The sequence below is a fragment of the Glycine max genome, chromosome 12 (genome assembly GCF_000004515.6).
Source record: "Glycine max cultivar Williams 82 chromosome 12, Glycine_max_v4.0, whole genome shotgun sequence".
NCBI classification, from domain to species: domain Eukaryota; kingdom Viridiplantae; phylum Streptophyta; class Magnoliopsida; order Fabales; family Fabaceae; genus Glycine; species Glycine max.
In genome coordinates this window covers 6,977,203-6,997,127 of record NC_038248.2, presented here as the reverse complement: position 1 = coordinate 6,997,127, position 19,925 = coordinate 6,977,203, and the positions used below count along the sequence as shown (strand labels likewise).

The 19,925-nt window shown below is 34.0% G+C and overlaps 3 protein-coding genes across 4 annotated transcripts; 2 read left to right on the top strand and 1 right to left on the bottom strand.

Moving 5' to 3' along the window:
• Nucleotides 1-801: 801 nt before the first annotated feature.
• Nucleotides 802-7,951, bottom strand: HDA13 (histone deacetylase). 2 transcript variants are annotated; one of them, XM_003539766.4, is made up of 14 exons: nucleotides 7,610-7,951; nucleotides 6,591-6,703; nucleotides 6,363-6,480; nucleotides 4,883-4,957; nucleotides 4,561-4,780; nucleotides 4,366-4,429; nucleotides 4,051-4,143; nucleotides 3,812-3,920; nucleotides 3,575-3,624; nucleotides 3,410-3,500; nucleotides 2,510-2,580; nucleotides 2,170-2,268; nucleotides 1,291-1,357; nucleotides 802-1,066 (listed from the first exon to the last, which is right to left on the bottom strand). In XM_003539766.4, exons 1-14 carry the CDS (start codon nucleotides 7,644-7,646, stop codon nucleotides 984-986), a joined length of 1,290 nt encoding a protein of 429 aa, XP_003539814.1. In that variant the 5' UTR covers nucleotides 7,647-7,951; the 3' UTR covers nucleotides 802-983. The 2 variants fall into 2 exon arrangements, with proteins under 2 accessions (XP_003539814.1, XP_006592310.1); XM_006592247.3 differs by lacking the exons at nucleotides 6,363-6,480; nucleotides 6,591-6,703.
• A 5,275-nt stretch (nucleotides 7,952-13,226) lies between these two features.
• On the top strand, nucleotides 13,227-14,961 carry LOC100499812 (uncharacterized). Its single transcript, XM_003539765.5, has 3 exons — nucleotides 13,227-13,381; nucleotides 14,447-14,602; nucleotides 14,717-14,961. The coding sequence occupies exons 2-3, from the start codon at nucleotides 14,447-14,449 to the stop codon at nucleotides 14,762-14,764; spliced, it is 204 nt and encodes a 67-aa protein (XP_003539813.1). The 5' UTR covers nucleotides 13,227-13,381; the 3' UTR covers nucleotides 14,765-14,961.
• Nucleotides 14,962-17,671: 2,710 nt separating this feature from the next.
• Nucleotides 17,672-19,925, top strand: LOC100499699 (uncharacterized). Its single transcript, NM_001251620.2, is given in 4 exon segments — nucleotides 17,672-18,023; nucleotides 18,627-18,737; nucleotides 19,599-19,679; nucleotides 19,777-19,925. Coding segments are annotated over 4 exon segments (531 nt in total). The 5' UTR covers nucleotides 17,672-17,759; the 3' UTR covers nucleotides 19,852-19,925.

The following is a 19,925-nucleotide window of genomic DNA, read 5'->3' as shown; positions in this document are numbered from 1 at the left end:
AGTTGGCAGCGTTTATCTGGCTTATCTCTCTTTTTCGTTTTGAAAAATTAATTTCGTCTCTATTTTTTCTTTTCCTATTTTGTTCAGATGAACTAAATTCCTTAACAAACCTAGATAGGAAATTTTAATGCTGAAGCAGATTATTAGTGTATGTCAGTATGGTGCTTGAATCCTATATATTCTAGTTTGTGGCAGCCAAATATAATATTTTACAAGGAATAAACTTTCTGTGCAACTATTAATATCGTCGTTAGAGAACTTTAGGAGCTGTTAAATTTTACAGAGTAACTTTTTTTTTTTACACTGGAGTAACTTTTTTTTTCTCAGAATTGCAACTGTACAAATTTTACTATATATTAATTTCATAAATATAATATTCGATTTTATTTTTATTTAGCTTGAAATTTTAACTCATTTTTAATTTTGAAATAATAAAAACATAAAAAAGTAGCTTATTGTGAATGTGGAATTCTAACTGTTGCATTTCATTTCTCTTTTGCTTCATTTCATGTTAACTTGTTTCCCATGTTCAAATGTCTTCTCTATTCTTATACACCATTCTATAACCTTTTCATTTGTTGCAATTGTGTACCGTAGAATGTTGGGCTCATTTATCAGAAATAGAGCTCTTGTAGAAGACACAATTGGTTCCGTAATTTGACAAGTCGTGCAACTCTAGTGCCACTATTGTTTATGAAATGGCACCTTACTTGTAAAAAGAATGTTATGCAAGCTCTTGTTGTCAGAGTTGCTCTAACACCGTCCATTTTCATTCAAAAAAATGACAGGGAAGAAACATCATTAATAATGTAACTTTGAGCAAATATATTAGCAACTGAAAACAATAAAAATCTTATAAATATACAAGTTTCTTGGGCTAGTACTACCGCTTTGTTGATACATCTAGGTGTTTGTCTAATTAACATTTTCCTTCTCTCTTAAAACGGTCAATCCCCCGCCAAAAGGCAAACGGCAACTGCACTTCATGAAATATTCATTTGATCATTGTCATTGTCACCATCATAATATTCATCATCGCGCTGGATGTGCTTGTCTTGAGTGTGCTCTGAAAAGAGAAATATCAAAATCAATAGACTAAACTTTGGCACCAAGTTGGACGGAATAGGGAAAAAGGATTTTTTTCCAAACATTTTATACATTTTTTTCTTTGTTAAAATTTATAATTGGAGAAATATGAAGGCTGAGTAATTAAAATTGGAGATGCCAAAATCACTCAGACTAAAATATAGAGATCAAAAGTGCAATTAATATTTTTTTCTTTCTCCTTACGATCAATGCGTTCATCAGGGTTCTGCTCATCTTCATCGAATTCTGGAATGTAGAAGTCAGGAGGGACCTGTGACCCCTAAAACGTTAGTCACACCATTTGGAAAATAATGACATCACCAAAGGGCTCGGAAACCAAGTCCAAAACAATTCAACCAAAAATGGAGAGCAACTACAGACATTGAAGTATTAATTGCAAGTTGTGACATTCCAAGTTTACTAACATACATAACCTAAATAATAGATTTCAGTCTCATGTGAGAAAGAGAGCCCAAATGCCCAATTTCCATGGCCGTGGTCCTTCAGCTTAAGCAGTTTTAATGAATCAGTCTTTTTTTAAGAGGCCAAATGAATATTATATTAAAGAAAGAGCATGGTTGAACCACAAGGTGTGATCCAAACAAAGCTGTATCAGTACAAAAAGATATCAGGTGTCAAAACAGAAAAATCTACAATGCAGAACTACAACTACAGCTCTAGACTATAAAGCCAGAAATACAACCATATATCAAAATGTCCTCCACCTGATATGCATACATCCGCAGAACCCATTCAAAGCCATTCACAAGTTGATATTTAGTTCCTGAAATACCACCCAAGTTTTGAACCCTTTTCTCTCCCCAATCTAACTAGCGACTCTCACCTTAATTTAGAAGTTCTATAAGAAGGAACATTTTCCACTTCAATTGCTTAAAGATCTACCTCCAATGCAAATAATGGATGGTTAACCACATATGTAAAAGTTCATGAATACAAGAAAGTTGATGAGCTTGTAACATAATGCCTCTAAAGTCAAAACAGTTTTCACAAGAAACACTTTTATGATAAAATAATTGAGTCTGCCTACTAGATGGGATGCTTCTATTTCAAGGATGAGCTCACCTCCTGCATCTGTACGCTTGGAGCATGCTGGATGCAACGAAGATTTTCCAAGACTTGCATTTTAATGGTGCTAAGATATGATTTACTATTCAAATTTTCCTGATCAATATAAAGGAAAAAACATGAGTACAATCGATGGTATATATTATAGAGTAAGGACACCACACGCTGCAAAGTTAACATTGTAACAGTATGTATTTACTCATATTGAGTGAAATTGTAAATATTATACGACAGGCAATAATTCCAAATCACCAATCAAATTAAATTCAATAGCAGAGAAAACCACCAATAAATGAAGGAAGACAAAATTATACAAGATTATTGAGAAGATACTTACTATCGGCCCATTTGGAACCTTCAAAGAAAATTCTGGTGCAAAGTATTTAATATAATCATTTTGCGGAATCTCTGAAAGACAGAAAAAGCAGGTAAGAAATGTTTCCACTCTGCAAACAATAAGACAGAATTTAAATCTAGAGTGTTGAATTGATTCATTGGACAAGGCATGTACTTATTAATTTAGGAGCTTGCAGTGTAAATGCAAATTAAAGTTACATTTTCTATCTGGACATAAACCTCAAGCAAAAGTTTCGAACTAAGATAGAAAGCATTTGGGGGATAAATTATTTCCCACACAGATATTGCAAGACAAGATGCATCATGAAGCAATTACTACAATAATGTGTTGCAACCTCTCTATGCTCCCAAAGGAAACATATGGTATAACATATTTTTCCATCATTCCTGACTGTGGTGCACAACTAAAGAAATCCAATGATATACCACATGGGAATTCTGAGAAAGAGCCAGAACAGGGATTCGGAGCATAACAAATAACAACCTTGCCTATGTGGCAAAGAGGGTGGAAAGAAAGGAGAAACCATTTGATGTAATAAAGATTAAAAAAAAGGGAGACAAAGGTAGGGGAGAGGACATTCAATCATTGAGTGAGTTTGGGGCCTTTGGGCAGGGAGGTTTACAGAGCCTCAAAGTTCTGTAGTATTCTTTGTTTTCTTGTTTTTGGAATGAATTCTGATCTTTTTAGTTGGGATTTATCCCAATTTCTATAATATAAAACCTAGTTCAAATCACCATCACTTCACAATTCGCATGACATCACATTATTTCTGTTTTACTTTGAACCTCAAACAATAAATATTAAATCCAATTAACAAAAAATAAATTCTTGGTAAAACATGTCACAATTCAACACTTGATAAGAGCTAACTAAATATACCATTTGGAAGCTCTGTATCTAGAAGAACTCCTGTTTCAACAGTCCAACATCGAGCAACATTTTCTTTTGTGTATCCCCCACCTCCAGTGACCTTTGGCAGAAGTTCATTCCTGTAAATCTCAATTCTCAACCAGCAATGGCAAACATAAACTGATATAAACTCACCAGCAATGGCAAATTGAATCTCTTTACGAAGCTAACACATTCAGCATGACCTATGAAAGAAACACCAAAAAATAATTTTTCTAATCAAGCTAAACTATCCACAAATTAAACAGAGACTAACATTAAGAAGAACAAAGACAGAATGATAACATAAACAACAAGAACAATAGAGCCTTATCCCTAACATAGAATAATGATATTTTCATCAGAATAGGAAATTTACTGGGAGATAAGCACCATCAATAGAGAGATTGAAGCAACCCAAGCGATCTCCAGCAAGCGAATCTGCTCCACACTGCAGAACTATTGCACCAGGTTGATATGTTTCAACTACTTTGGAAATAATCTATAGCATAAGAATTTCAAAAAGTTCAGACAAAATACCACCAAGCAGAAATAATGTAATAAATATTAAAATGAGAAGCTTTAGAATTGTGGTTGAAGTTTGGCAAAAAAAGAAGAAAAATTGAACTTACAGTCTTGAAAAGTCGAGTGAAGCTACTGTCATCTATTCCATCCTTCAATGGGACATTTATGGCATAAAACTTTCCTTCTCTTTCTCCTATTTCCTTCAATATGGTAAAATCAGTTCAAATCATTCCAATCTATTAGTGTTTCAGACAGAATAGAGCATTCCACTTAACAAATTACAACAAGTAGAACAGTGAAATCCAGATTATATTATTGTAATTGTAATATTAAGGTTGTGATAGAAATAGGGTGATTGGCACAACTAAAACAAGAGTAGTTAGTTAACTTACTAAAAAATCAAACAGATTAAAGAAAATCACCTTAGCATCGCCAGTACCCGGGAAGAACGAATCTCCATACTTGTGAAAACTGACAGTCATCACCCTGTGATGACAAAGTTTTCCATTTAACAAAATAAACAAAAATCAAAAGCAGCATGGCATAATTGTCCTACATTCTCAAATATCAATAGCTTCACCTTCATAAATCTAACATGATATAAGAAACTGACTGACCTGTCAGTGAAGTAGAAGGCTTCTTCTACACCATCACCATGGTGCACATCTATATCAATATACAAAACACGAGCATGATATTTAAGAAGCTCCAAGATTCCTAAAACCAAGTCATTGATGTAACAAAATCCAGATGCCTCGCATTTCTTGGCATGATGTAGTCCACCGGCCCAGTTGATAGCAATATCACACAGTTGATTGTTTAATCGACGTGCAGCATCTGCAGGCGCGTGTCAATTAGCATATATATGCCAAACTAGGCATAATCGAAAAACAAAGCATAACCGCAACTCAGAGAATCACTATTAAAAACATATTATACCTATAGTTCCACCAGCATAAATCTGACAAAATTCAAATAAGTTGTCAAATACAGGGCAGTCTTCTCCAAGATTATCTGAAACAAATGATTGCGGAAATTGAAAAAACTTGTTATTAGCTAGTAGCTACACAATAAATTGATAGTATAGAAGTAAAATTATTATATAAACATTGGGGTTGGATAATGTTAATTTGAGAAGTCAAATATCAATCAGTTATAGAAGGGACCACAGGGGGTTTCTGATATTTTAATGAAAAGTAACAACATTGTAGGTAAAACATTTACATTTACTATCTTCTACAGAACTTCCCAATGCAACCCTCCCACCCCACCCCAAAAGTTTATTTTGATTAAAAGTAACATCTCAATTCTAGGGTTAAAACATTACCACCCCCCCCCCCCCCCACCCAGAATATTTTTTTGAATTGGAAGACCTATTGATATATGATATCACTGATGAGAGCGCCCCCCCCCCCCCCCCCCAAATTTTTTTTTGAATGTGAAACCCTAATTTAATGACAATTACATCTAAGACAGATTATGTGATAAAACTTTAGAAGCCTAGGGAAAGTGAATCACATATCCTCAAATTTTGGCCATTGTTCCAAAACTTCGCTCTTTGCACAAAACGATATAGTTTCTCTGTGATTTTGGAAGGTTATAACAGCAGGATTCAAACCCAATCCCTTATGGAATTGTCTTGTGACAATTACCATACGGACCAAGAATGCCAGTATGACATAGTTTCTCTTTCCCTCTCTATAAGGAATATAATGCACAACAATAAATTCTTTCAATGTTTCTCATTCTAAAGCAAGACCAAAAACCCATGAAGCAATATTCTGATGGCATAGTACAAGTGTCATATACATATCCTATACCGACATGCATATGATACATATCTAGCAAGTACCCTCCTCAGTTATTTATCTTTTAATTTTATTGTCTGATACATTTGGAACATAGCTCTAAAACAACTCTAAGTTTTCTGCAATATACTTAAAGCTATAATAAATGGGGAGCAATTATAGAGCCAAAACTTCTCCTATTGATGCTTTTTGGACATTATAACATGGATTGGGGAAAATCATGTTATTTTTGTGACATGTGCATTGGAGAAAGTGTACATTTTATTACAAGGAAAAAAATATAGGTAATCATTTTTGCGGTAATCACAAGTATTCTTTTCGTAAATTGTTAGCATCATCTACTTATGTGGGGTTTTTTTTATTCACTTATATGGTTATGTATTAATGAATTTTAAGAATATGTTTTCTTAACTTATTGTGCATTTATGTAAAATATTTTTTCTTTTAAATTCATGTCAATGTATCTAGGTTGTATCATATTTTGAATTTTAAGATCTTCCCTTATCCCTGTATCAAGATCGCATCATACCCATTACATGTTAAGTATTTGCGCTTCATAACAAAAAACTTAAAATAACATCTAAACAAGTTTAAAACTTTGAAAGGCATACATTTTGTCAGTTCATTCAAGAACAAGTGCTGAGTGTCAGGTGTAATCCTGTTCAAAAACTCAACATAATCAGCTGAATGAAACTGGGCAAGCTCAACAGGATAAGCCTTGTGTGGACGCTGGATCATACATAAAAGAGAAACATGCAGAACAATATTATGCAATCAGCCACACCAATAATCAACAATCTGGCAACAAAAAACCAAAACAGCCAACATATGTAACTGACATAAATCTCCATCTTCTTATGAAGATCGTATGAGAGAACAAGATGATGAGTCATGCAAAGCCGGTGGGGCTTCATCGGATGCTTCGCCCCAAAGTAAACACTACCGACATCACCTGCAATATGAAGATTGAAGTATTTGAATATGCAGAAAACATGCAAAAAACAAAGCCTAGCAGATATGTAAAAATATTGCAGGCTGTTAAGGGTTTAAAAAACATTAGATTGTGTTTAAGATATTGCAGGCTGTTAAGGGTTTAAAAAACATGAAATTGTGGTTAAGGGTTTAAAAAACATTAAATGGAAATTGAAAAAAAAAAGTTTTTTAAGTTCTAAAAGTATTAAACATTTAAATAATTTCTTAACAAATATCTTTGGGAACTCCATGATAAGAGCCAAGGTTTTACAACACGGTTGCAGTTACCTGCAATCCTTGATATTGCAAATAAATGCGGCAATGTGGTTGTGGAAGCCACCAAAACCTTGATATTGCAGCCACAATTGCGGTTGTAAACCACAATCTAAAACCTAGAACTCAAAAACTAATTAGCATTCAAGATTGAACATCTCTTCACGGTTCACAGAACTCGCCTGCTATTAGAGATGCTGATATTCTTACCCAACAGCACGAATATTAACAAAATGTAAAACAAAACTTCATAGTGACAGCCAAGTAATTTTCTTTTTTAAAGTGCAACAATCCATAATACTCTATGTTAAAGCTTAAAAGAACACAAAATGAAATTCTCTGAAATCCAAAACAGCTCAAATCGCAAATTTATTCCTTTATTTTACAATTTTCTTGCAACCAAACGCAGCAACAGGCATAGGAATAGGGTTAGCTAGCTAGGGTTTTGATAGTCAGGAACTAAGCTGCGAATTAGAAAATCGAGTCGAAACGAAGAGCATTGACGAACTTCAACGGTTCAATTACGCGAAATAAGAATCAGAGGAAACAGAAAAGAAAGAAGGAAGGAACGCGATTTAGGATTTTAAAGAGAGAATTGAAGAGGAAAACGCACCGTCGTAGAAGTAAGCGATTCTGTCCTTGGAGCGCATCTTTTGCAGAGAGAGCGTTGAAGAAGAGTAGTAGCTTGCGGGAATTAGCGAAAGGAGAATATGGCTAGTGATATCAATGGTGTGAGCTTAACCTGCACTGCAGTGCCATGTCGCGCTTGCTACCAGCCTAATCACTCTATGTGCTCCTTCGGTTTTCTCTTTGAATCTTTCCTAATTTTATTTTTTATATGTAAGAATCAAAACAAGTGTCAGAAAAATTACCTCGGGCTAATTACCGGGTTCCTTGAAGATACGAGTGAAAGAAACTCTCCATGGAGAGTATCTTGTGGCGGGACGGGTCGGGTTCCTTAAGAAGAACATCTTATATAAAAAACATGTGTTTAATAATAAATTATTATTATTATCCAACATCAACCATCCATATAAAAAAAATAATAGAAAAAAAAACAAACAACACATCTCATATCAGAATGAGGAAAAAAATTAAGAACCAATAACAACACAGAACCAAAATTTAATTTGGATTCACAACGACATAAGACAATTTCATCCCAAATACAAACTAACAAAACAAAATCATCTCAAATTTAAAATACAAACCAACATTACAAACCAGATTCACCAAATCAAGGGGCGACAATGGTGGTTGCGCAACAGAGGGGTCACAAAGGTGGCTCGAGGGCCGACGGTGGTTGTGCGAGGGAAGGGCGCGATGGTGTTACATGGCGCGATGGAAAAAAGAAGAGAAAGAGAATGAGAAAAGTGAGAAGTGGGGGAGATCCGACAGAGAAAAGAAAAGAAAAAGGTGTGTGGAGTGATGAAGAAAAGAAGAGAAAGAGAATGAGAGAAGTGAGAAGTTGGGGAGATTCGACATAGAAAAGAAAAGAAATAGGGGTGTGGAGAAGTGGTGAGGGAAAGAGGGATTCTAAACATGGGGAAGGCTCTAGAAGTGTGTGGAGAAGTTGTGTATCAAGAAGGTTGGGAAAAAAACATAATTGAAAATTTGATGTATCGGAAAGTGGAGAATTGGAACATTGAAGAATATTACCGTTGAAGAAAAAAAAAATGAGTTGGGGGATGTAATTATCGTCGAGAATATTACCATTGTGGATACATTTTTTTTTACCGTTAGGGACATTGTTCACTATAAACTTGGGTTAGTGTGATGGAGTTTTGTATACAATATTTGTACTCCTAATTTTTTACTTGTTCATATCAAGTCTCAATCTTTTTTATGCTCTCTAAAATGGATCTCAATCAATATAATTATCAATGTTACTATAGTTATTTGCAAAATCAATCACCCCTACCATTGAAAATTTTCAAAATCCACCACAATATGTTATGTATCCACCACTATCCCATACCAATAAAAATTCTCAAAATCTAGCACAATATGTTATGTATCCACCACCCCCACACATGTGATATATGCATCATTCATCCAAAGTAGAGCCATCTACCAGCGGTAGTTCTCAAAATCCACAATTTTGTAGTCAACCATCACCCTCCACCAACCCAAACACGTGTTATAGGCCTTCTTTATCCAATATTGAACCCCCTAGCAATGAAGTTGAATCACCAATAGGTGTAGACAATATTCAACTAGACGAGGGAGATCAAAATTCTAGTGGAAAAAAAACTCGTACAACATTTCCAATGATAGAAGGTGTGATTCTCGTTCGATCGTGGCTCAATGTATCAAAGGATTTAATTATAGAAGTTGACCAAACATCAAAGCAATATTGAGCAAGGATAAAAAAATGTGTACAAAAATGACGATGTGCATCAAAGTGGACAATTTTGTGAAAGAAGCTGGACTCAATTGAAATCTCGGTGGAACAAGATTCACCCTCAAGTTCAAAAGTTTAACAGGTGCTACAAACAAGCAGATAAACATATGAGAAGTGGAACTTTAGAGAATGATGTTTTGGCTTATGCTCATGTGATTTACTCACAGGATACAAGTAAAAAATTATTGAGGTTGAACATGTTTGGTTGTTGTTGAAAGATCAACCAAAATTTGATGCAGAATTTATGTCAAAGTGTTCAAAAAGAACAAAGGTTTCTACTAGTGGAAATTACTTATCATCTTCTAACCCAGAGACACCCATTGAAGTCGAAGAATATGATACGTCATCACTAATGTCTTGACTAATTGGACAAAAGTAACAAAAAGGAATAACAAAGGAAAAAAAGCTTCCAACATTCTCGATTTATCTTGCATAGAAAGTGTAATGAAGGACAAAAATGTAAACACATTAAAACTTATTCAGTTAAAGGAGGTCCAGGAAAGGCATATGCAAGAACAGGAACAACGTATGAAGTATGAAATCCTCATGAAAGATACATCCAACATGTCTGAACAACAACGTCAAGACCACAAAAAGTATTGTGACCATATTAGGAAAAAACTAGGATATTAAATGTTTAGTTCTTATATACAAATGTTATGCTAATGTTATGTTTGATATTTAATTTTAGTAGTGTAGGTCATTGTTGTATCTTAAACTTAGATTTTTGTGTTGTAAAACTAGTCATTATAAAACTAGTCGTTGGAAAACTAACTGTTATGAATGAAGCTATATAAATGGTCAATGTTTCATCATTCTCACATGTTCTCGTACAAAATACACAATATTTCTGTCTGATTTCAAATACTTCAGTTACCATATAATGAATCCAAACAAACATCGATTTAGATGAAATTTTGGATCAAATGATAGACTAGGAATTGGAAGACAACACTGATGAATAAATCATTAGGTTGATACTTGAGAGCCAACAACAACTACATGGCAACACCACTAGGCATAGGCAAAGAAGAAGAGTGGTACATTAGAATCGTGAAGAAGGTCATGGTCGATTGTTCGATGACTATTTCTCAACAAATCCTATATACACAGAGATTCAGTTTCGAAGAAGGTTTCGTATGTCAAGGCATGTGTTTCTTTGAATTATAGACGTGCTCAACGATCATGATGAGTACTTTCAAATGAGGGTCGATGCATTGCGTCAAATAGGCCTATCTCCATTGCAAAAGTGCACAACTGCTCTTTGTATATTGGCTTATGGCTTACCTGTTGACAGTGTGGACAAATGTGTTTGAATTGGTGAAACAGCTGCAATGGAATGCTTGGAGTGATTTGTATCAAACATTTGCACCAAATTTGAGAATGAGTACTTGAAGAGACCAGATAACAAAGACACTGAATGACTACTACAAATAAGAGCGGCACACGAATTTCCAGTTATGTTAGGTTTCATTGTTTGTATGCATGGAAATGGAAAAATTGTCCAATTGCATGGAAAGGTCAATTTTGTCGAGGTGATCATCGCAACCTAACAATCATTCTTAAAGTTGTGACATCACAAGACTTGTGGATTTATCATGCATTTTTTGGCAATGCGAGTTCAAATAATGACATTACTGTGTTAAATGGATCTAATGTGTTTGATGAAGTTTTGTCAGGACATGTGCTCACAGTGCAATACACAGTGAATAGAATCCCAATATAATATGAGATACTATTTAACAGTTGACATTTATCCAGACTATGTTACATTTGTGAAGACTATCTCAATGCCACAAGGAGAAAAATGAAAATTATTTGCACAACGACAATAATCGATGAGAAAGGATGTAGAATGGGCGTTCAGAGTGCTCTAATCTCGATTTGCAATTATACGTGGCCCGACACATTTTTTGGATGCTGATAAAATGAAGAATATCATTTATGCGTGCATTATATTGTATAACATGATTATTGAGGACAAATGTGACACATATCAAAATAATATTGATTACGATAATATAGGTAACAACACGTAAACATTCGAAGTATCTTTAGGTGCTCACCTTAGTATTAGATCGACATACCTCTAAAGAAAAACAAAGGTTCATGACAAACACCACCAATATCAAATATATTTAGTTGAGCATATTTGGGAACATTTCAGAAATGAAAATAGCACTAATTAATTTTATGTAATATTTTTTATTTTTAGGGTTATATTTTTTATTTATTTCAATGTCATTATGTTTAATTATCCATTATCATGTGAAAATGTATTTTTTATTGTTGTGCATTTCCTTTCAATGTTATGTAATTTTTATTATTTTTAATTGATATTTAATAATTTCTTCAATTATTCATATTTATTATCTATATACATAAAAACTGAAAAATGAATTAATTATTTTATTAGAATAATAATTAAGTTATAATAAAAATATACAAATGGGTGGGTTTTTTGAAGTTTCTTGCATTGGAGTAAAATTTTGTATGAGTTTTTTTTATCAGTAACATGACATTGTGGGAATCACAAAAAGTGTTGTGGGAATCACAAAAAGATGATTAAGAAACTCATATAAGATACCACACTTGGAGATGCTCTCAATGTTTTAGAAGTCACAAATGAAATTGAAATTGTGTGCTTTGAAGGAGGCAGAAAGTGGATTTCATATGTCCACTTGTGGGCATGTGGGGTGACATGTGTGTTCTAAGGTGTTGTCGTTGAGGATTTAATTGCACAGTGTAATCTTATATTAGGTAATTATATCACGATTTGATTAGACTTTATTAAACTTAACCCCAAACATAAAATTTACACTAGTTGATAAATTATAATATTTTTGTAAAAATTTATTTACAGATAAAAAATTTAGAGTACTAAATTATCAAAAAAACTTAAAAACTCAAGTAATTTAAATCAACAATAAAAAAGTCAATTAATTTAAACCACTGTTATAAACATTTGCTTAAAATATTACAAATAATTCAATCACACACAATTTAATTACCAACATCAGTTAAAAAAATTAATCACAACTTTAATTACTCAATTAATTACTAACCACATATAATTACTCAAGACACATCTTTTCTTATTAAAACATATAAAACTAAAAAAAAATAAAAAATCCTAACTAGGTCATTATGTGCCTATTTATTGGTCGAAATTTTGCAGTGTTATATATCGTATTGAGCATATAAGAAATAAATGGATACAACAAACCTATATACATTAGGAGATGTACAACAACTAAAACATTTAACCTCCAAAACATGAAATTTAAAATAATAAAACCGTCTAAGTGAGTACTTGAGGGACTCTAGTGTGACTAACCTAACATACATTTTTTTTCACTTCAGTCTAGGTGTTAAACTATTACAAAATAAACCCTTAAGTGAGTTTGTAAGTCAAATAATATTTTTATATAGGTCAAATTAGGTTTTTTAAAAAAATCTTTGACAAATAAATATGAAATAGATCGACTCAAGCTATATATTCTAAACTAAGGTTAGTCTTAGATGTAAAAAAATCAAACCTATTTTCATCCATTACCGTTAATACATTTAAATAATCTCATATTTGTATGTTTTAAGGAAAAAAAGATTAAACAATGTTTTATTATTATTAAAGAATGCAAATGTGGGCACGATCAGCTTAAAAAAGGTAAAATAAATTCTAAATGCTAAAAAAATTATCCTATTTTTATTTATTTCATAAAACTTAGGTATTAGTTATAACTGTAATAAAAAATATTAATTATAACAAATAAATATTGAATATTTTAATCCAAACAAAAACGTTTCAAAAAAACTTGTAAAAATTGTCTGGGTCGGGTCAATGGATAGCTAAACGGAGCTCCTATAAAACTGGTTCATCTTCCCCAATTGAAAGACCCTAGATTGTTAAGAGAGCTGGTTCTGCATTTTTCGTGCGTCAAATCTCACAATCGATAACTAAACTCATCGCCTTTATTCAGAGTAAGCTCATAAAACTCCCACCCTACAAACACTGCATGATTTAGTTACGCACTTTCCCAGATCTCGTTGCTCCTTTTTTTTTTTTTTCTGTAATAAAATAATCTCATTTAATAAATCTTGCCGAATTCCCGTGTTTGGAGCCTTTTCATATACCAAAATCTGTTCTTGTATGCCTTTGATTGTGTCTTATCGCTTAAATCTGAATAGTTTGTTGTTGCCCCTGTTTCCATTATTAGTCAAATTGATGCTTCAATTTGTTTTTCATACGTGTGTCTGTGTGTGTGGGGAGGGGAGGGGGAGGGGGGGTGATGGCGTGGATTATTCATTTAATGAATTATGAACTCTGAAGTTAGCTTCAACAAGTGTTGAATGACATTAGGGTTAGGCATACTCCTAGATAGTGTGGCAAGCACTTGAAGCTATTAATTCTGTTCATGTTCTTTTGGCACATATCATAGTCTTTGCTTAGATAATTGGTGAACCCCCAAATCGTGCATATGGTCATATTTTCACTTTTTAATAATTAATTCTTCCATATTTTACGAAAATGTGAGATAATGTGAGCACAAGCATGGACACGAGAGACTTTGGAGATGTTAAGACTAAGGAGAATATAGCAACTGCTAGTTTGTTACATACTGGAGTAGGGAAACCTGCTTCATTGTACATGTAAAGCTTTTCTAATGTGACATGTTAGATATTATCCTGTGAAATTGAAAATTGTTTGTACTGGATTATTAGTATATATGTTTTTGTATGATACATCTTGTTGTTGACCTAAAATTACCCATATACAAATCATGGTTGGGTTGTTTGAGAGTTCGGTGGTATGGTGCTTCATTTATATATTTATCCCATTGTTCTCTTTCATCTTTTGTATGTTCCCTGTTTGTTTGATGCCTATGTTGGAATTAGTTCAAGGCTTCAGGTACTTCTCAATTTGTTGTGTTTGTGATGTAGAAAAAGAGGGGGGAGGGGGACATGATGCAAGCTTTGTTTTGTTTCAATTCATTCTTTTATATAGTTGGGAAAAAAATTGAGATAATCTTTGGCCATGATGTGCAGATGTCGGAAGCACCATTCAGACCACGAGAAAAGCTTGCTGAGAAGCAAAAATATTTCCAGAGTATCCACAGGCATACCTACTTGAAGGGACCCATGGATAAGATTACATCTGTGGCCATACCACTGGCTTTGGCTGCAACATCAATTTACATGATTGTAAGTTTAATTGTGATATGATTTTTTCACATCAGATTGAAATTATCAATGTCTCCAGCTCTCCATTTGTTTATAGTCATATTTCATATACACTGTTTTATGCATTTTGTCCAGGGACGAGGGATCTATAATATGTCGCATGGAATTGGAAAGAAAGAATGACCTGGAAATTTCTGATTGAGGAGGTTTTTCCACACATAGCCTCCTTAATATGGACTAGTGGTTTTCTTTGCATTTATGTTTGTTCTCTTAATAAAATTGCTTAGTTGCAGATTTTGACTGCCATTGGGGGTTTATAACTTGAATGAAAGTTGTTCTTTGTATGTTTGATATAATCAAATTGAGTGAATTGCCTCAAACTGCTGGTTTCAGTTTCTGGTTTAGTACTTGTTTCATGTTAGCTGTTCCTTTTAGATGATACTTCTCCTTGCCTTCCGTGCGCTAGATAAGCTCAACTGTTTTTCTTATGCTTTGTTAAGCATTTCAATTTGCCTTATATAGCATGCATGATGGATAGTCCAGTCGAATTGCCCGGTGAGTAATTGTTACTTGTTTTGGTTCCAAATGGGCAACGAAACATAAGCTGGCACATCCTTCTGCATTTATGGTGCGGTTTGGATCTCATAGCATTTGTATTTATTTTTCATGTTTGGTTTTCAATTGGAGAGGCCCCATCCCCAGACCCTGGCTCAGGTAAATGCTTCTCGTAGGTTTTGCCGGGATTATGATTTGGAGATTTCTAACCAAAAGCCAAACTCAAGATCATCAGAATCGTGTAACTCAACCCTTGAAATTATTAATATGGAACTGCAACATTTATATATTTTTTAGTAAAAAGGACATGTTTATATATTCACCAAATGATGAATATACGGATGCCCACCTTCTGAAAGCAACCCCTTGAAAATATGTTCGACTGAGGAAATTGGAAACTTTCGAGATTTGGAAGATTGTATGTTGTGTTTGATTAGGAGTATTCTCAGTCCAAATCCACATATTATCGCGTTAGGAGGTCCTAATCTCTAAAGGCAAAATTTTCTTTGCTACTTAACCCCGAAAATTACAAAAAACACACACACACTAGTAAGCAAGCAACTTTGTTGTTAAAGGAGAAAGCAGTTTGCTTCACATGGACATTTCTATTTTGGTCAGCTTCACAGGGACATTAAAGCACGAACTTCTTCAGTTTGTGAAAGTAAGCACAAATTTGCCTCTTATTGGTGCAAGTCTCGCATCTACTTTGTCCTCCTCGCGGTTTTCTTTGATCATGTACTAAGAGTGCATTGCCCAAGCAGCAAATGAATTCTTATTATAATCAGACAAAGCAAAAGCTTTTACTGCATAAATTCAGTGGAAATATGATACGTTGATCTGGTGGGCCTAAGCAATTCAAAGCCCGACATGACGTACCATAAGCAGTTGTTACTGCTCTTGCTCGCAGCAGTTGTAGAGCACAGATATTCAATGCTGTTGATCAAAATTCAGATACTTAGAAGTTCACAGACGGTCAACACCCACAACCAAAGAGTTCACCAGCCAAACCGCTATGCTGGAAACTATATTTTTTTAGGGTGGGTGGACTGTGGGCCATACAACATTAAAATGGCTCCAATAAGTTCAGCAGAAAATTTGCAGATCTTTGAATGTACACACAACACTTGACAGAGCTTGATTGCTTTTCTGACTTCTGAGTATACATCAGAAAGTAGGGTTCTCTCAATGGATTTAAGAACCATATAAGTATATGATTAAGTCAGAAAGATCCTAAATGGTTAATCTACAAATTAACCAATTATGATGTAACAAAAGCAAAAAAAAGAAAAACTATGATGATTACTAGTAATAATTAATAATGAAGGATCATATGTCAGCCTGGAAAGTATTCACTATCTACTCTTTCATGGATTTACTCGTGTTGTACTTGTCCCTACTTAAATCATTCTGGTTATGCGTGTTTGTTGAAGAATTTTTAAACAATCTCGGATACATTCCGTATATTAACTAGATTAAAAGGGTGGTCACATGTAGGAAAATACTCAAAATATTATTACCTTAAAAATGAATTGAGATTCTATGATAATGCTTTCTTGTGTTTTCACTTTTCACCCCTAGATTCATTAGTGGAACTCAATAGTTCTTGGCCCATTAATGCGAGAGATCAATTATTTGTAAGTTGTAACATAAGCAGGAAGTCTCTTTCTTATATATAGTGGCAAGCTGTGTGGGTATCTGACTTTCTGCTCCAGAAAATGCATTTTTGGGCTGGTCCTCCATATGGGTAATAATTTTTTATAAAGGCAACTGGCTACTGCCAATTCTCCTACTCTGTCTTGTTTGCTAAGGCTCTCCAAAATTCTTGCTTTTTGTAGCAGTTGGTGTCTTGGTGAGTCCTTTCTGTTCACTCCCCAACCAAAACTTCTGCTCCAAGCACCTTTCTATCTTAAAGAAAACACCTTATATAATTACCAACACTCCTTAGAAACTTTAAAAGAAAAATACCTGTATATGTTATCTTAAATAGATATATAAAGAATTGTCATATAAATCGCAAAAGGAGGATATGATTCTATAAGTTACCGTGGGGTGGCAGGTACATAACTGTATATATCTATACATGTGTCTTACTAAAATTTCGGGTCCATACATAAACTATTGATGCCATGGTGAGAAGCAGTAGTTAGCTGAATTTGCCAATATACCAACTTAAGAAAATTGCTACCTAACCAAAGCACTCTCATCAAGATTCTTCACTAAGTTTTCAGAGAATAATAAAACAGAGAAGTGTAGTCAAAGATTTGACATTTATACTCTCGACGTATAACACCTTCCAAATCCAATACTAGAATTTTGATGGTGCCATGTGATCAAGTTGGCTTGTGAGTAAAGGTGGCAGGAAAAAAACATTAAGTATTTGTTTAGAGAAAGATAAATCCACTGTTAACTTCATAGCTTTTAACAGGCATATCTGTCATTTGGGCATATTCTATAGTTAACAAAATAAACCACTTAGTCACATACCTTTAAAAGCTAGTCCTGTTTATAAGCACCCTCAGGAGAAAGAGAGCCATCATTCCAAGAAAAAGAGAAAAAAGAACAGAGAAAACGGGAGAGAACTGGCCAAGGAGAGGAAAAGAGTGTTGCAGATTTTGGTGCAATAATGGCAACACCAAAACAGTCATATGAGCAGCAACAACAACAACAACAACCAAATGTGCAGCGAGTGAGGAACTCGGGGATGATTAACAGCAACCAGAGTCCAATGAGGGATGACAAGGAAGAGGAGATGTCAAGATCAGCTTTGGCAATGTTCCGAGCAAAGGAAGAAGAAATTGAAAGGAGAAAAGTTGAGGTGAGGGATAAGGTTCACGCTTATCTCGGTCGAGTAGAGGAGGAAACAAAACGATTGGCTGAGATTAGAGAAGTAAGTTTCACAATACTGATTCTTTTCCTTTGATGTTGTATTTGCTTTAGCTCTAAGCTTTCATGATTTATTATTTGGATTTTGGTTTTATATGTTTTACATGTTAATCAATATATAGCATGTTTGATTCCACATTCAAGACATGGTTTTTGATGTTTTGTAAGAAGCTAATAGTTATAGCTTCTAAGTCTCAGACCCGATTTCTTACTTCTCAACAGATTTCTAAACACACTAAAAAACTTAAGGCATGGGAAAAAGGTATAGAATCTATTGGTGTTTGTAAATCACACAGGTTAGTCGAATTAGAAAATTATGTTTCCATTTATTTTCTTTTAAACCTTTTGAGCAAGAACTGAGGATAATCAGATATCCAAGGCAATTGCTGTGTCATGTGTGTAGCGTATTGGTTATTCTTCCTTGTTTTTCTGTTTTTTTTTTCTGACAAATATTAATTGATAGTTTGTTAGTAGAAGGATCGGACCACGACCTTCCCCCCTTTCCTTCTTTCTTAACCACCAACTAACCTTATATCTCTCATTCTTCCTTGTTCTTAAACAATTTCTTACATAATAATTGTTTGGAAAACTGCATATCATGTTCTAGGAGCTTGAGGGTCTCACAGATCCATTGAGGAAGGAAGTTGCAATAGTTCGAAAGAAGATAGACAGTGTTAACAAAGAGTTAAAGCCACTGGGCCAAACCTGCCAGAGAAAGGTGAGGTTTTCCAACTGTTTACCAGTTGTTTACTTTTGACATTTCTAAAATCTTTACTTAAGTCATAGGATTTGCTCAAGTCGGGAAAGTGATCCCCATCTGTTTTAGCTACACAGCTTTTGATACAAGCACTTGAACACTGTATTGAATTTAATCAATTAACCATGCTTGCTTTCTTGGCCCCATATTGTCTCATCAGCTGGGAGGCAAAGCGGGCATGATTATTTAGTGGTTAAGGTGATCTTTAATAATAATTGTGTTTAAATATCCACGTAGAAGATGATCAATTTGGTTCAATGGGAGATTTCACATTCCTCATGCAAGGCTTCTTTAACAACATTGTGCCCAGGAAAAAAACTAAAATAAAGAAATGGTTGAAAGGAAATATAAATTATTTTAAACTTTAATTAATTATTTAGGCTATGTTTGGTTTGCTGGTCGGAGAGCTCCAAACTCACTTTGGAGAGAAAAGTGAGTTTGACATCATGTTTGATTTCTTTCCAAAGGTATGCTTGAGACTACAATTTTACTTATAAATTCAGATTGAGAGAAATAACTATTGGAATACTTTTACAAACTTAAGTTTGCAAACTGCAATCAAAATATGCACTAATCCTATAAGAATCATTTTTTATGCTTTATTCCTATTTTCTCCATTTTGTGGAGGTTTTATACCAAAAACTAGCAATACAAACTAGAAGATAACCTTTTTTTGTTGGTTTAAGAATTAAAATGTAGAGTTATTAAGTATAGAAACTAAAACAAAAAGTTAGGGCAGGTACAAGGCTATTAATTATACCTTATTTTAACTTATAATTACTTTTTAAAGTATCTTAATTTTTCATTTTTGTGGGATCACAGGAGAGAGAATACAAGGAAGCCCTTGACGCTTTCAATGAGAAAAACAAGGAAAAAGCTCAACTTGTTACTAAACTAATGGAGGTAAGAAATTCTTTGATGATTTGAGTGTTAGTAAAACTTTCTAATTTTGTTTTCTAACTTCTCTTTTTCATTCGTTATTCTGTGAACTTTGGGGTAGCTGGTGACTGAAAGTGAGAAGTTGAGGATGAAGAAGCTGGAGGAGTTAAGCAAAAACGTAGATACCCTGCATTGAAATGCTAATACAAAGTAACCTACTTCTGGATATTCAGTGTCATTTAACTAGAATCATGTCGTTGTAAGTGGCAT